Source organism: Amblyomma americanum, chromosome 6 (assembly GCF_052857255.1).
Source record: "Amblyomma americanum isolate KBUSLIRL-KWMA chromosome 6, ASM5285725v1, whole genome shotgun sequence".
Taxonomy (NCBI): domain Eukaryota; kingdom Metazoa; phylum Arthropoda; class Arachnida; order Ixodida; family Ixodidae; genus Amblyomma; species Amblyomma americanum.
Genome location: NC_135502.1, coordinates 104436569 through 104454295, shown reverse-complemented (window position 1 = coordinate 104454295; position 17727 = coordinate 104436569). Strand labels below are relative to the sequence as shown.

General features: G+C 46.6%; 1 protein-coding gene across 5 annotated transcripts in view; it reads right to left on the bottom strand.

Annotated features, from left to right (window-relative positions):
* Positions 1-1088: 1088 nt before the first annotated feature.
* LOC144093943 (uncharacterized) overlaps positions 1089-17727 on the bottom strand; it is a 120962-nt gene continuing 104323 nt past the window's right edge. For all 5 annotated transcript variants that reach the window (XM_077627709.1, XM_077627710.1, XM_077627706.1 and 2 more), the window contains exons 11-14: positions 17056-17582; positions 10440-10603; positions 7361-7635; positions 1089-3992 (exon numbers count right to left, since the gene is read on the bottom strand). In XM_077627709.1, the coding sequence (XP_077483835.1) occupies positions 7393-7635; positions 10440-10603; positions 17056-17582 (934 nt within the window). In that variant the 3' untranslated portion in view covers positions 1089-3992; positions 7361-7392. The remainder of the gene's footprint in view (positions 3993-7360; positions 7636-10439; positions 10604-17055; positions 17583-17727) is intronic.

Below are 17727 nucleotides of genomic sequence, written 5' to 3'. Positions count from 1 at the left end.
TCAAGGAAGAAGCAGTCTTTCTTTATAGCAATGAATTAGCTAGGCATGCTTATTGCAAGAAGCATTCATTGATGGCGTTTACACCCTTAACGAAGGCTGCGGCAAGTGCAACATGTCAGGCAGCCATGCGCACCTTTGTGCACTACCGAAATATTTGATGCAATGATGTAGTCGCGGACACTTTGCCCAGGTAGCCATCATTGCAAAGAAGTAATTGATTACAAAAAACTAACTGAATTGGCGTGAACATTAAAGTTTGAGAAAAGTAATCAACTGATTACAAAATTACAAAAATATGTAGTTAAGTACGAGCAATCAATTACTTCAAACTCTGGCATTCCTAGGCACGAACTTTGTGACACTCGATCACCCTCAACCCATGCATCTTTTCCTCCCTCACTCTCACCTCACAGAGTGAAATCTATGAGGTGAGGGTGAGGATGCCCATGTCTGGTCATGGTGACAAAAATTTGCACCACTTCAGAAATGCATATCACCCATATGCTTGCTTTTTCAGTGGTCCGAAGAGATGGAAATGTCTTGATGCCACATCGGAACAGAAGAAGGGATGGAGTCGAAGTATCCTTTTAGCTGAGTGTGGCGAGGCGCTGTGCAGCAAAACACCTTAGACAATAGTCGGTCAGTCGGTTTGGCCAAGGGAAACTACAAACTCTGCTGATCAGCAGGCAGATCACAAAGGGTACAGCGGCGAAGTAGAGACATGCAGAGGCAGAATTCCCAGCTGCATGGCATCGGGTTACGTCACACGGCAGTGCACAGCAACTGTTCTCAAAGTGAGTGGGTGGGCTTAGCCTTCTCGCACGTAAGCAGTCTACAGACTTTTTTCAACATATGTGCGTGTGTCCCCTAAATTTTTTATTTTGGTCCAACTGTGAATGCGCACATTTTGCTACAAGTTAAATGTCTTCACTCAGCATGAATACTTCATGCGGATGAAGGCTGATGTTAATGTTTGTGGAATGTTCAATTAATTCAATCTGTGACTTGATGACCTTCAGTACACGTATTTAGGACTTCCATCTGGAGTCGCACAGTTAACCAGCTGAGGCAGTTCTGACAACCATATCTTCCATTGATATTGACACTTTATTTCATCTCATGCACTTTTGTTACAAAGGGAAATAATCTGTGCAACAAACAGCTGGTAGATTTTTCCTAACTAAAACTGTGTTACAACACAACTGCAGTTAACAAGGGAATATAAACTCATGCACAGGGTGGAGGGAAGGGTGGAACACGTCTGTATCTATGTAGAGTATTTTACATGGTTAAACATAGCACGAGATTGGAAGGCTGCGGGCGAACCGGTTCAAATTTAAGACATGCATGTCGCCTCTTCTCTCTTCAATATACATTGCACAGAAAAACCACACTACGTCTACAACGTCACGGAAAGAGTTACATTGTAATTATAGGAATGTAGTTTCCTAAGCCCGTCCGAAGCTTAATGACCCTTGTGCGCACGACGAAGTCCACACCTCGCGTGTGCCACACCGTTCCACAAACGTACGTTTCCCGGCACACACTATTTACAGAACACAAGCAAGCAAGCGCTGCTCTGTCAGCTCCGAAGCTCACAGAACAAAAATGCACACAGCTTTCCCAACAAAAAATGGATATGTCCCTAGAAAAATATTCATAAATAACACGAATTGCTCGTAAACTCTGGAAAGCACAAGGTTTGAAAAAACTTCCAGAGTCACACAGCTTGACTCGAGGCCAACACTCACTCATGTTTGAAGAAAAATTAAGATAGTAATATAGAAACGGAGAAACAACTGCCAGATTAGAACAGATGCCATCAAGATCTTGGATGGCAAAACAAAGGCTCGAAAAACGACTGAATAACAAAAAAACAGTACTCATAATTATAGCAACATAAATAATTCGAGGCACAGGTATATGTCTCCATGGTTCTCCTCCTAACGCCGTCGGGGCACCATCAGTGCTCCCAATATCTTGGCTTGAGAAAAAAAAAAAGATTCAATACCATGGAGCGGCTCTCTCTTGCAACAGGCAGCAACACACACAAGTTCCTTTCCGAGCAGCTCTGGGTACAAAATGACAAAACTTCCAGCGATTGCACTACTAGCATCTAGACGCCACTGCATGCACATGACATGTTGTTCTGAACTAGACACCGTTCATCCCTCAATTTCACTGACTCCAAGCAATACTAGAAAGAGGTCAGTAACAATGAAATCTGTTAAGTTGTGCAAACATTTGCATTTGAAAGCAGCTTGATGCAACCATGCAATGCATTAGGGAAGCACGAATCGAATGAGGAAGTTTTCGTCCCAAAGGAAAGGCTTCAAAATGCTACAAAGTTGATCATGAAACTCCAGCAACCAGAAATGCTGCAATCACACTTCCTCCCTCACAATCACATATAGCTAATCATTATGCAGCTGCATCCACAATGCAATTCCTTCACATATATTTGACAGAAGTTGGAGGCTGCGGTAAACAAAGCACAGGATACGGCGGCGGCAAATACAGGCCTCCACTACAGATTTTACAAATTTGGCAGCTAGCTGGTGCAGGCATGGTAATTGATGTCCATGTTCATGAAATGACCAATGAAAACAAGAGATGCAATAAACTGTAACAAACACAACAGGCACAATGCTTAGACGCAAGTAAAAGTGACTGCGCTCTTGACTAGAAGACATACACATAAAAAAAAAGACAAAGATGTAGATGACTACTGGCTGCTTGACAAAATGGGCACGAGACAATAAACGAAGTGCAGTAATTTAAGGGGGCGAGAGGCTTGAACAAACATACAAACAAAGATGGGTTGGGCTAGGCCCATCTCCACTTTCATGCACACTTTCCCCGACTGTATACATTGAAAGAAACAGCACGACTGCTTCCTGTGGTGACATGCCTTCAGTGTTGATTTCGTACTCCTTTCAGCATGAAATTGTGCAATTAACAAGCACAATGTTCAGCACTCTTCTTTTTCCTGCTGCATCATTGCACAACCAACTAAAACACGAGATGCACAAGACAACACGAAGAAAATCGTCCAAGTTCGCAGAAACGGCCAGTGCGGAGTTTGCAAAAACCTCGGCTCACCCTTGCACACAACTCGTGTGACAGACGCGAACACCGTCTAAACGCAACTGCTCTTGTCAGTGATGACAAAGCAAACATACGGTACATGTACCTTGTTTTCCCCACAGTATCACGGCAGAAAAAAAATGTTTCCAGAGTCCAGAAGCATACACAAAAATATCTGTACATATGCCACATCCGAGGTCCGTTCGTGTTTGCAGGAACAAAAATCTCGCTCCGTTCAACATGTTAAAGCAAGGCATGCATGAATTACCACCGTGGCTGCATTACCGTTAATCTGCAATGTAGATGGAGACTGCAGTGCTAGCAGTGACATCTTGTGAAGCTGTGCTGAACCAAACATAGTGAGTGTGCAGTCATTACTGCAAATGCAATAACGGTGGTTTGTGAAGATTATGCTGGCAAATGAAGTCTCCACATTGAGAGGGTGACCGAGTCACATGTTTGTTCCGGTATACTATCGTCTCACAGAGCGTCACAGGTTGTCACAGTCAGCATCGCATTCACAAGCACGTAACAAGGGTGCATGTATGAGCCCAGATAAAGCTCGCTGTTAAGGAAAGGTGAGCTCCCAAAATAAGGCCCGAGGACAGCACTGGTTGTCCGAATGGGTATGAACCTACTACAAAAGCAAGAGGGTCGAAGTAGATAGCGAGACAATGGAACAGCGTATTTCTGCAGCAGCATGAAATGAAACTGAAGTAGTAGCTCCGAACATAGTGAATGCTGTGGAATATAGCCTAGCAGGCTTCGAAGCGAGGGGAACAGGGGCTCAATGCTGCTTCTGGACGCCGGCAAGATGATGTAGAATTTGTTGGGAGGGGGGGAGGGCTGGCCTCTGAAGAATTGCCTTGCTAAAGCTGGCTTGGTGGGAATCCCAATGCTTCGTCCTGAAATGAAACAATGGAAGCAATTGATCAATACCTTCTTCCAACGACCTGCCATAGAGCACAACAAAGGTATCCAAAAAATAAAGCAGTAGAGGGTTCGCTGAAAGCTTTCCAAACACACAACTTCCAAAAGGACTACCAGCTGTACTGTGCACATAATCCATTAAAAATATGACTATATTTACTCTAATGCAATGCTAGTTTCTTTAGCATTATAGAAGCAAAAGGTCACACCTCCTGTTATCGAATCTTATGCACAGGCGGCGTTTATTTACATATTTGTCTTATGTTGTATCGGTGACCACCCAACTTTTGGAGCAACAGCAACAACAAAAATTGAAATGTTTGTTATGTTGCCCAAAGGAAGCTTCGAGATGTCCACATTCAACTAAGACAGCTCGAGTGGTGAATCATATATGGAAGCGGTAGTGGCTTAGTGAGAAACTTGTCACAGGAGGTGGTGCTAGTGTGAACTTGACACCTTGCCCCAAGGAACACCTGACTCAGCATGCTAAATGCAAATGGCTTTGACACCCTCAAAGTCTGCAGCGCTGCTGATATAAATATGTTAACGGCAAAAACCCTCCGCGGGCATACATGGAAAGCTTGGCACCACTATTGCACGACACCTAACTCATGTGCTGGAGCGCTATTTTTCCAATGATGTGGCCTCTGATCCATACGGTCAACACAGTGATGCCCCGTTCTTATCTTCGCATTGGTTTTATATGAGAACCTTTTGCACGGTTCTCTTGTAAAAGGGCAGGTGCACAATATCTTTGTGCCGTAATGACAGTGGCATACTTTGTTAAGGCTGTAAGGCTGCTGGGGCACAGGAAAGCCAATTCTTGACGTATTCTTGTGCACAAATTCACACCCAACCTTTAATGCACTGTGGCTTTGTCCCTTGCGCTACAATCGTGGTTGCATTGCATTCGGGTAAATACGGTACTTTACAATGTAGTATTTACCCAATATAGCGTACTAAGGAACGTCTTGCAAAGCACAGCGTCGCGAACAACCAGCGGTACAGTCCAGGCACAGACCAGAGGCAGCGATCAGTCCAGAGCACGCACGAGGGACGGAGCGTTCGGCGCTTCTCGTCGTCTTCTTCATTAAGCACCAGCCTTTCAAGATTCCAAAGCCGAAGGCCAGTCTTACAATAGTAACATTTTTTCACTCTGTCCTTGCCCTGTGTGCAAAGGCGCTGATAAGCTAAACCCAACTAACCTAACTCAGCAAAAACACTGAACACACTGGTTCCCATGAGTTACAACCCAGACCGCTTATAACGCATACCGCGGGAGTCGGGAAGGTCCGCATTATAAACGGTACTGCACTGTAACCAAAACGTAGCTTTCCCATGCATTCAAGTTTTCAGAACGGCCAGCCTACCTTTCAAAGTGCACCTGACAACGCATCAGATGCACAACACTGCAATCACAGGCAACAAAAAAGTTAATTTGATCTTTTTGTCGAAGCGTTGTTATGAATGAAAGAACGACATTATTTTAGTCTGGCACTGCGATTGAATTGCATTGCTAATGGCTTCAAAAACAGTGAGGCACTTGAGCGCTTGCTCGCTGAGGTTTCTCTGAGCGTAGTAGAGGCGCAGTTTGTTGCAACAGTCGAGCGAGTCTTTGCACGAAACTTCTGCTGCACTTTCACTCACTTCGTCAGGCTCATCCTCGGATAGAGGCTCATCGCGACCGCGCACCGCTGCCACGATGTCTTCATCTGTGGCGGCTACTTCACACAAAATGCCGTCGGGGTAGGCGACGACCACGAGCTTGTCTCGTGCCGGTCCTTGAGACGCTGAATACAACCGTTCAATGGGTTGAAACCATCATGGCCAAAAATGTTTGCAAGGTACATGACCTTGGCTTGCAATATCTAGCCATTCACAGGAGCGCTCGTGACCTCGTGAAATCGTGCAAACAAATTGGCGACATCTTCATACTTCGACGCACGAATCCGCTTCCTTGCAAGCAAAGCAAAGTCTTCCTGCAGCTGTTGTCGCAACTTGTCGCTGTTATTCCAAATGGCGGATGCAGTAGCAGCGGAGACACCATACTTTTTTGCCACCGTAGCCTTTTTCAAACCGCTCTCGACGCGCCTCACAATGCTCTGCTTGGTTTCAAGAGTTTTCCGTTTCCTGGCTTTCGGAGGCGCAGACGCCATCGAAACTGAAGACAGCCGAGGCTGGTAGACTTGCCTACGTTGTCAACTTTTCGCTACATGCGACGACACATATTGCACTCCTAGGCTTAGGCGTGACAAGATGCTGTTGCACGTACGCGTGGTACGAGCAGCGCTTGCAGTGTTATGCCATGTGGCTGCGGCCCCGCTCCAGCATGCTCTCCTGGCCGTGCCATCATGTGCTTCCCAGCATTGTTCGATCAGCGTCAGTGTGCTCAATGGAGGCGCATCGGAGAGTGAGAGGAAGGCCTGCTTTGAGACTTTATTTTCTATCCTCTCCTGCCTTCAGCCTTGCGTTGAACCATTCTGACAATGCTCCCCTGCCCCGCCTGTTTCCCCCTTCTTGCACAATCTGGGACGCACGTTTCTCGCGATCGCCGGTACCCATGAGCCCGCGCTGGTATTTGGGCCGCCAGGCTTTCAAGAAACTGCACTATATGCGGTTACGCACTGCCACATATTAAGCGATACGCCAATACACTGGACTCTATGGGAAGCGAAGCGGTTGTCGCAAAAAGCCGCATACAGTGCGGTCCTGCATAATAAGCGGTTAGGTTATAAATGGTCTGAGCTGCATCACCATTGTCAAGAGAAATGTTGGTTTTAAGAAAACACAGGAAGTATTTATTTATGCAGCTGCTTCTAGGAATCTGATATGGCCATAAGTCACCACGAGCAAATCAAAGTACAAAATGTTTTGCTTGTGGCAGTGTAGTACTGTCCATTAAAACAGAAAAAGAAAAGGCTTGCTGCGCCATTTATGACAGCCACTGTAGCCTGACTGTCACATGCCTGCGATTACTAACCCTGAAACACAATGGTCCTGCACCACAATATCAAACATTTCGGCGTCACATAGGTGAATTTTAAGTCCCGCTGTGAGAATGACTTGACAGTGACTGCATATCTTAGGTCCCTTTTGAAAACATGCAGCTTATGCGTTATGCATTGAGCACATCGTGCTCCAACCTTAACGACCGTACTTTGGCAAGTACTGATAGATGAAGGTATGAAGAGCATTGAAGGTTGTGCTAAGAGCATCACTTAGGGCTAATAATTTTTTTTTAGCCTGTTTATGACAGAGTAAGCACTGAGCATTTTGTGTTCCAGCCTAATTGACTTTGACTCTAGCACTGGCTTCTACAGTGTGTGCCACATGAGACACTCACAGTGGCGGCCGTTGTCCGATGAAGAGGAGCGTTCACTTTGCTCCTTCAGAGGCCCCCTGGCGGGTCGCCGGCTTCTTCCAGCCCCGGTGCACTGGTATCAGGGATCGGCGTTGCTGCTGCTGCTGCGGTTGTTGTGGCCGCCCGCCGGCCGAGATATTAGGGCTCGGGGTCCGTGAACCAGGAGTGCCGCCACGCGGCACCAGGCGCCGGTTGTCGGCTGCCGGTGCCTGGCTCTTCTTGGTGGCGGCACCACTCGTCACAGCGGGCTTGCGGATCTGCGCGACACACAGAGAAGGATGGTGATAGTGGCCCCAGCTTAAAGCTTTGAGTGTGGTTCTTCCCAAGCACTCCCAGTCCACTCTGCAGAAGACCAGGACAACAGTCTGCGAGTGACATGGAAAAGCACCTACTGTGCATTCCCAATGCTCAAGAAGCAGCATTCCAAAGATGAAGACACCAGTAACCTCTGGGGCCCTCAATAATGTTTCTGAAATAAGTCTTGAAGGTCTTAAAAGCTTTTTCTTTAGGCCTCCTGCATCTTTCAGGCCTGAAAGGCTCACACATGCCCACTTAGGTACCTAAATGGTTCGGTTTTATACGGGTTTAACATCTCAATGCGACTCTGGCTATGGGGGACGGCGTATTGAAGGGCTCCGGAAATTTCGACCACCTGGGGTTCTTTAACCTGCACTGACATCGCACGATACACGGGCCTCTAAAATTTCGCCTCCATCAAAATTCGACTGCCACCACCGGGATCGAACCCTCATCTTTTCGGTCAGCAGCCGAGCCACTTTGGCAGCCTAGGTACCTAAATGAAATCGAGGCTAATCAGGGAATTTTACTGAAAGCAACTACTTGGAAGTCCTGCATTGCCAGGTATCGATTAAATGCATGAATGAAAGAGTGAAATCTGGTAAATAGAAAGGCAGGCTGCAGCCATCATAGTTCTTATTCCATTTCTTCCACAGATTATAAAAGAGATGGCTTTTGAAAGAACACCTTGGAGGTTTTTCAGCAATCTGGAAAACATCATTTGTGGCATAGAAAACTTGTTTCTGACAATAAAAGGCATGCACTGCTCCCTAAAACATTCTTGCAAATTACAGACACTGTCATTTCGACTGCCCTATTAATGCAAATATGTCAGAAGCCGCGATCCTGCTGATAGCTGTCCATCTACAGCCGAGTGTCAGCCCATGCTCAAGCCCAGTTCTAAACAAACAGTGTGATTCGGCATAAATGATGGAAGCCATCAGCCACCGAAACCAAGAAGCACAGGGGATGCCTCCTTTTTTTTAACTTGCGCTCCGCTGACGACACCGCGCGAAGTGTAGTACGGACGCTGCACGCTTGCTCCTCAGCTGCTTCCAAGGTCACAAAACGTGGTTCCAGGTGCACCTGAACGGTGCGCTTCTGCTTAGGGAAAACTTCACCGTCATCCCGTTGAACTGGCACCGCACCAGCACTCGCCGCCGCAAAAACGGAACTGTGCCCGGGTCGGTACTGCACTGCGATGTCACGGCTTGTGGACGGCGCCGGGCCCACAGATTCACTGCCGGTTATTGATTCCGAGGGCAGGTGCACCTGAACGGTGTGCTCCTGCTTAGGCAAAACTTCGCCGTCATCCCGTTGAACCGGCACCGCACCGCCACTCGCCGCCGCAAAAACGGAACTGTGTCCGGGTCGGTACTGCACTGCGATGTCATGGCTAGCGGACGGCGCCAGGCCCCCAGATTCACTGCTGGTCGCTGATTCCAAGGGCAGGCTTGCTTCCGACGACACATCGGCGTGACTGGATATCGGAGCGGACCTCCGTTCGTGCGGTTCAGTTGCTGCTGGCCGCTTCTGTTTTGGAATAGGAGGCTTGCGCTTACGCTTCCCGTAAGCATACTTCGTCCTGTACTTCTGGCCCGTGCGACGCACCATCGCGTGCTCACATACGAAACCACACACAGCAGATGAGTTGACGAAAATTCAGAACGGACAGCACGAGTTGAATCGCAAACTATCGTTTTCGCGAAGCGCGCGCGCAACAGACAACCGGAGAAGCGGCATGCCTTTCGGCAGCCAATCGCAGGGCGCGCTGACAACCACGTGACTGGCGCGGCCAATCGGCGCCTAGCTGCGACTTCGCGGGTGCCCTCGTATTTTTCACGTCTGTGCATTTATTTTTTATCGTAGACACAGGTTCCACTGGGAGAAGAACCGCGGTGAAGCAAGCTTTCCAGTGACACCAAACTTGCCGTAGGCGGCGGTGAAGGTGCGGCGGTATCGTGCTCTGAAATCGGCCGTTTTTGCGCAGATTTTGGCCAGTTTTTTGCGACCCGCGGTCAGAAAAATATTTTTTAGGTACGCTTAGAGACTGTTTTCGGCGGAAATTTTTTTAGCTGTGATAGAAAAGGTAATGCAGAATCCGAATCTGCCGTTTTCCAAAAATCGATTTTTTCCGCGATTTTCACGATCTGATCCCCGCGTCCCCCCTTAAAGCTGAATTTAAAGCTGCACTCAATTTAAAGCTGATAGCGAACTTTCGAATTATGCGAGCAAAGTTACAACATTCTGGAACAACTTACAATTAGGTCAGCTCCACCTTGATGCGATCACTTGAGATAAATCTGGTTGTGTCTAGCATCACAAAGAAAGCGCTAAAGCCGCGTCTCGGCAGCTTTAAGAATGAACAAACAGTACAAAGATTCATGGCATTATATCCAATGTGTAGCCCATTATAAAAAATACACTGCACATGAATAATGCTAAAACAACTTCCAAGTTTTCAATATAAAGAATATTTCGCTATATCAGAGTTCCTCATTTCGGGTATGACTGTATTTCGCTACCAAATTGTACCGCACACTAACCTGGAACAGTGAATACACAAGCAATAATGTGCAAAACAGTGAATGCATAACACACAGTAGACACACTCTGTAAGCACTCATGATATGGATAAGTGGGGAAGAGGAGAATAGCACGAGCAAGTACTGTGACAACACCACTGAGCTTTGCTGGGTTAACCTACTGCACTGAGCCACTAATACAGCAAAGTGATGCCGCTGGGCACAGATGGGTCACTTGCCGTCTTTGTGGGTGATGGGAGCTTGGTTGGCGAGGCGAGTTTGGCAGAAGATGTGGTTGCGGTGGTGGCAGCTGCCTCTGTCGAACTGGGTGACGCGTGGGACATCTGCTCCCAGTGGTTACGCAGCTGACGAAAGCGCTGCATCTCCTCCGCACTTCCTTGCACTGCAAGACAGGTGGAAAGCAGTATTGAGTGCGTCGGGAATTTTCACTGCTCTCTAGTCAGAGATAACAGATAGAGTGCTCGCTGTCTGTTCAAGCTACTCAGAGCTGGTAATAAGTGAGCTACGGCAGCTATTATTGCTCAAAGCATAGCCCCCACATTTATTTATTATTTATTTAAAATACCTGCAGCGCCCGAAGGCATTATTGCAGGGGGGAAATACATACTGTTTGAGAGAGGACGTTGTGCGAGAAAGAAAAAAAAAAGACGAGAAAAGAACAGAATAGCACCACAATAACAAACAATAAAAAACGCACATAGTTACATTGCTAAACAACTGGAGTAAAAGATCGTTACTTTAACTGCATCAGGAATGCCAATGCAATCTGAATTAACTGAAGTTAAAACTAACAGTCAGGTAGCAAGATTACCCAATTTTATTGTTTAAAAAAAGCCCGCAATTCCTTTCAGTTTCTTTTTTTTTTCTTTTCGCTCTAGCCTTCTGCTCCAAGCCTGAACATGGAAGAAGACCTCTCATTTGTAGTATATTCCAAAACTGAGAAAAGAGGCATAAGGTATTCAGTGAGTCTACAACTAGCGCAGCGGTGGACTGCACCAGAGTTTAAAAGTGCATGCAAATATACATGCGACCAGCTGTTATTTTCGAGCAAAAAGTGGGCTGAGAAGGGATTTTAGAGTGAAGCACTTCAGCGCCCATTTGTGGGTGGAGCCCCATCGCCGTCGGAGGTGTAACCGAGTGTGAGGGGAGGGGAGGAGAGTGTGCTCGCACTTCTATCACACCAATCGTGTCGAGCAAACGAAAGTACCGCTGCCACTTGCTAACAGATAGCGCCAGAGTGGTGCAATTCTGAATGAGCTGCCCAAGCAGAGGCTCAGTACTGCCGGTCAGAGGACCCTGCCGTTTGCGCTGCCGAAGCACAAGCTCACTGCCTCCACCGCGAAGACCCAGAAGTTCGTGGTGCTGAAATACAGGCCAGGTGGCACCATAGAGAGGACCCTGCTGTTTGCGCCGCTCGCCACCGAGAAGACCTGGAAGTTTGCGGTGCCGAAATAGAGGCTAGGCAGCGCCTTCGAGAGGACCTTGCCCTTTGCACCGCCGAAGCACAAGCTCGTCGCCAGTTTTAAAAAGACCCTGCCGTTTGCGTCGCCAAAGCAGAGAGCTGCACTCAAATTTCGCATTAGGGAATATCATAATCGTCCTTGGAATTTTTTACTGAGGCCACATAAGAACAAAACAGGTGGACGGTGATCTTTGCTTCTAAAAATGAGTCGCATATGAAGAGGCACAAAATTGGCCGTCAATTACGCTTCACAGTAATGCGATTTTCGAGTGCAGCTGCCACAGTATTCGAACTGTAGGCAACCGCATACGAAACATGCAGTGCAAGGAGCTGAGGAGACTCTAGGTTTTGACCTGAGCAGCATGCACAGCGTTCCGCCGCAGATGAGCCTCACTTGGGCTATCACGTGGCCAGCATGGTTACAGGGTAGGTACGCTACTGTGACGCCATCTCTGGGAAGCGATACATACTTTACGGTGACATCACTGGCAAGCAAATGACGCGCACTGCTCTTCTCTCTATGCAGCCGTCGCTCCCTCCTTCTCCGCTTTATTCCTGACGCTCTCTTCGCTATCGCCGTCTTGCCTCCTCCGCCCTCGGTTACGCCAAGGCAGAGGAATGCTGCTCAATGCGGGAACGGACGGCTAAATGCACAGGCAATTTTACGATGCCATACAGCAAATCTGCATTAGCAGTATTGGTTGTACCGTCTGCTGAAAGAAATTTACAGTCCACCGCACCAGTAAAATGGACGGAGCGGTGGATTGTAAACTTTTGCAGCAGCTGGCACATTTCACCTTTACATTGATCACGTTCCCTTCGCGCCATGGAATTTGATTTTGCTATCAATTTTTTTGTTTTTCGTGGGCTTCAGGTGAGCGGAGGCATGTAGCTGGGAGATGCATTTTCACTGGTGGGTGTCCAGAGGTGCACCCGCTGGAGGGTGGCCATAGGGATCCGCTCTGAACCACGATGGGGATGGAGGATGTGCTCAGACCACGACATTTTTTCCGAAAGAGGGGGCGCGACATCGCATCGGCCATGCGCTTACCACTGTTTTTCGCCCAGGTTAGCTACCGGTTCCCCGCTGCATGCTATTGCAGTTCCTATCGATGTATTATTGCGGTGTTGTGCACCGACGACTTGCTTTGTGTTATGAAAAAGTGTGTTGCTAAGTTGAAGTATGGTCATGGTCTGATATGTCAAATTTTACTGTTATTATGCGGTGATGTTCAGAGCAACCCCGATCCCCGTTTTGATACACGAGATGAATTCAGATATTGAAGCCACTGAGGGCATTTACGCTGTAATAAAACAACTAGAACTTTGCCAGTCGCAGTTTTTTCAGGAACTACATATGCTTAAACAGCAGCAGGACGCTGCAAGTAAGTCTTGAAAAAGTTTACTGGGCAGGATCGCTACACTAGAGAATGACATGCATTCCTCACGGCTGGCAGCAATGGCTGGTGATTCAAGCGCATCACCGTGTGTTGACAGCTTGACCAGGGACGTTGCCCACCTTAAGGCCTGTTTTGAAGATGTTTCCAATAGGTTCGCAGGAATAATTTGCTTATACTAGGTCTAAATGACTCCGCAACGGAGAGTTGGTCTGAATCAGAAAAAAATGTGCGCGAATTCTTCTCGTCTCATCTCAACCAAAATGTTCCACCTGAACGCATCGAAAAGGCTCACTGAATAGGTCGCTTTGTTGAAGGCAAGCACCGACCGATTGTTGTTAAATTTTGTAGCTATAAAGTCAAAGACAATATCTTATCGTGCGGTCCTAAGCTAAAGGACACTAAGTCTGCCATACGTGAGGACTTCACGCCCGCAGTCAGAAAGGCACGCTTCAGGTTTTCACAATATGTACGCCACCTGGCTTTTCCTTCCAAGTTGCGATTTGATAGGCTCCTCAGCAACAAAAAGTGTTTTGTCTATCATTTTGAACATAACCGAGTTATCGCGCTTCGAGAATCAAAAAGAGGGAGGCAACTGCCCACTCCGCTGCTCGTGCCCACCTTTCACTCTATGCCCATGGCGTCATTTTGAATTGATAACTCTCGTTGTGAATTGCAGGAGCATCAAAAATAAAACTGATGAATTTGCTAAAGATCCCCAGGTGGTCGAAATTATTCCGGAGCCCTCCACTACGGCACCTCTCTTTTCATTTCTTCTTTCACTCCCTCCTTTACCCTTCCATTATGAGTAGACCAGAGAAAGGGCCCAGTTCAGGTGTCCAACGATATATGAGACAGATACTGCGCCATTCCCTTTCCCTCCAAAACCAATTATTATTATTATTATTATTATTATTATTATGAATTTGCTACTCTTGTTTCCTCTGTAAAACTTCATGTTATAACTGGCACTGAATCGTTGATCGATAATTCCATTCTCAGCTCTGAAGTATTTCCCACCGGTTATAACGCATACCGTAGCGATCGACACTTGCTTGGTGGAGGGGTCTTTTTACTTGTTGACCAGTGTTGTAGCTCTTCATTAATAACAGCGCCCCTAGTAGGTTGTGAGTCAGTATGGTGCAAGCTTCGCCTAAACAATGGAAAGAATTTGGCTATTGGCTTAGTCTACCGTCCTCCTTCCGCTACCAACGCTGACGCTTTCAGATCGCTGTCTGAATTTCTACTCAGTTTAAAAAATGACTTTATGGTGGGGACTTCAACATGCCTGATTTCAAATGGGTAGACTACAAACCTCTTCGTACGGACCATTCTTCATTGTCTTCGTCCTTTTACAAATTAATTACTACTAATGACCCATATCAGTACGTCACTGAGCCTACACGGGAAACTGAGAGCTCATCTTCAGTGTTAGATTTACTGTTCTGCAACTGGCCTTGAGTAGTGCGTGACACTGTGATCATACCAGGAATAAGCGACCGCAGTCGTGCTGCCGCTAATGTTCGGCATTTACCTTATTTAATTCTAGGAGGTTGACCTCGAAGGGTTTCCTTTTTAACAAGGGCGACTATACATCAACGAAGAACGAACTTGCGTCTTTCCTTACAGACTTTATTAATCTAAGCCAGAATTTAGATTGTAGTTCCCTTTGGGAAGTATTCAAGAATAAGCTCGAATGCCTAATTGATCAATATATCCTATCTAAAAGTCTTTCTGGAAAGCACGGCCGCAACAAAGACTAGACTAGACTAGACTAGACTAGACAAAGACTAGACTGCTTATTAGGAAAAAACATCGCCTCCTAGAATCGTACAAAAAAAATCGGTGCCCTGCAGTATTACAGACGATTCGTGCTCTTGGCAGTACACTAAAACTGAAATTAAAGCTCATAAGGATAGCATTTTTAATGACTTGGGATCAAAACTGCATAATAATCCCAAGGAATTGTGGACGTTTTTGAAACACAACGGGCGTGAACCAGTCGGAATCCCGAATTTAGACGTCGATGGTGAAGTTATTACTAATGATGGTGGTGAGGCATGCTGCTTTAATGCTTTCTTTCAGTCTGCTTTTGCGCCAAGGTACATCGGCGAACTTCCGTTAACTCGCGAATCTGTCATTGGAACCATGTCTGAATTGGTTTTTACTCACCAAGGTGTGTTAAAATTGCTCAGTAATATCAATTCATCTTTTGCCGGTGGTCCTAATGGTGCTCCTAGCTTTGTTTTAAAGTCATGCGCGAATGAAATCTCTCATTACTTAGTCATCTTGTTCCGAGCATCTCTTAACTCTGCGTCTCTGCCAAATGACTGGAAAAATGCTAATGTGGTACCAGTGCATAAAAGTGGTTCAAAAAGCTCTGTTGGTAATTATCCACCGATTTCTTTAACCAGTGTGTGCTGCGAAACGTTGGAGCACATAATATATAACGCAGTCATAAAACACCTTGACTCTCAGGAGTATTTTACAGGTCAGGTTTTTCCTGTACTACTCAGTTGCTTGAGTTTAGTAATGATCTGTTTTCTTCCTCTGACCGTGGCTCTCAAACAGATTGCGTATTTCTAGATTTTAAGAAAGCCTTTGACTCTGTGCCTCATTTACTATTATTACAGTTGTCTTGGTCTGCACGCCACTGTCGATTGGCTTCATTCGTATCTTCAGGGCCGCATGCAGCGTGTTTTGATTAATGGTTCACACTCAGATTATGTAAATGTTTACTCAGGTGCACTGCAGGGGTCTGTTTTTGAACTCCTTCTTTTTCTGATTTATATCAATGATATTGTTCTGGATCTTACTGCAAAGTTTGGCTATATGCTGACGACTGTGTCGTTTACCATGTTGTGGAAAGTTCCTCTGATGCGTTCAAACTTCAGCAAAACTTGGATTCCATCCAGTGCTGGTCCTCAAAATGGCAAATGTCTTTGAACGCTACAATATGCTAACTTATCTCTTTCACAAACAATTTACTCATTACATAATGTTCCCCTGCAAAAAGTACTTGAATATAAGTATCTCGGCGTTTATTTTACATCTAACCTAACGTGGGCGAGGCAAGTTGAGTATCCAAAGCCTGCAGAATGCTTAATTTCTTAAAACAAAATTTCAATAAAGCACAGTCTAATGTCAAACAACTCTTGTGTTTCACTTACAACCAATTCTTGAATATGGCTGCCTTGTATGGGACTCCCAGTTTGCTTACCTATCTGACATGCTCAAGCGCGTCCAGAATAATGCGGCGAGATTTGTGCCCAATAATTATAGCTTCTCAACTAGTGTCGCGTCTCTTAAAAATCACCTTGGTTGGGAATCTTTAGCTAACCGTAAGAAACATTTGAGGTTGCAAATCATGCATCGCATCTATTTTTGAAGGCTGAGCATTGACAAAGACCAGTACCTGCTTCAACCTCATTCTTTTCTACACGACTTGAACATCAGTGGAAGATACGAGAGATTAAAAGTAAGACATATTTACAAAACCTCGTTCTTTCCACAAACGATCAATGAGTGGAACAGGCTGCCAGCCGGCGTCACTGAGTGCTGCACGGAAGATCAATTCTGCGCATTCTTATCTGATGTGTGACGTGTATTTCATTTCATTAGTGTCATTGCATTTATGAAGCGCAGTTGTTCGCCTTCAGTGCATGCTTTTTCTCATCCATTATTAGTTGTGTCATTGTATTTTTGTTACCCTGTGGTACTTTCGGCCAAACCAGCAAAAGTTATTGTGCTTCCCCCCTGCAATTATGCCTTCGGGCGTTGCAGGTCTCTGTAATAAATAAATGCAGAGCTAAAGCAGCAGAACAATGGCAGTGTCTCAAATGTTTGATAATGCAATTAAATTCTCATTAAATAAAGACAGGGCTTTCCTACCAAATAGGCAGGAAAAAGAAGGAGAGCTCAATGAACCCAGCACGAGCCCCACACAGTTCCCTAAGCATGGTGCTCCAGGCTCACCCTTCTGCATGGCTGGGTAGAGGGCCTTGGTACCAGTCGACAGGCCTCCGTTGGCGGTGGCCGCCACCATGGCCCCCGTGCCACCCTTGAGCTTCTTCTGCAGTTCGAGCACACGCGACGAGTTGTCGAGCGTCTCCTCGAGTGAGGACGAGTCCACCAGGCTCTGGCAAGTGACAGTGCGGAGGTCATCGCTCTCGTCGTACAGCAGGCCGTTCTCGTCGCTGCTGGGTGTGCAAGGGGAGAAGGCAGCGCCGGAGGGAGGCGACGAGGACTTGCGGGATGAGGAAGCGGGGGAAGGCTTAGCGGTTGGCTTCAGGCTCTGGGCTTCGCCGCCAAGGGCGAAGCTCAGGCTGAAGCCAAAGGGGAGCTCAGAGAGGGAGCGCAAGCTGCAGGCCAGCTCTTCGCGCAGGAAGAACAGGCTGGGATGCGAGAGGAGCGGCACAAAGGCGGCAGACATCTGGTAGTGCTTCTGCAGGATCTGCGGGCTTGACAGCAGTGTCAGGAACCACGTGTCCAGGCAGCCCAGGCTGGAAGCAAAAGACGGAAGGTGTATAAATTTTAGCCCAAGGCTAGTCCAAGATTGGTGTTTGGTAACGAACTGGTTTAAGCATATGTAAACGAAGGCCAGACTCAGCTCGAATGTATAGCGCAAAAAAACACATAGACAACAGA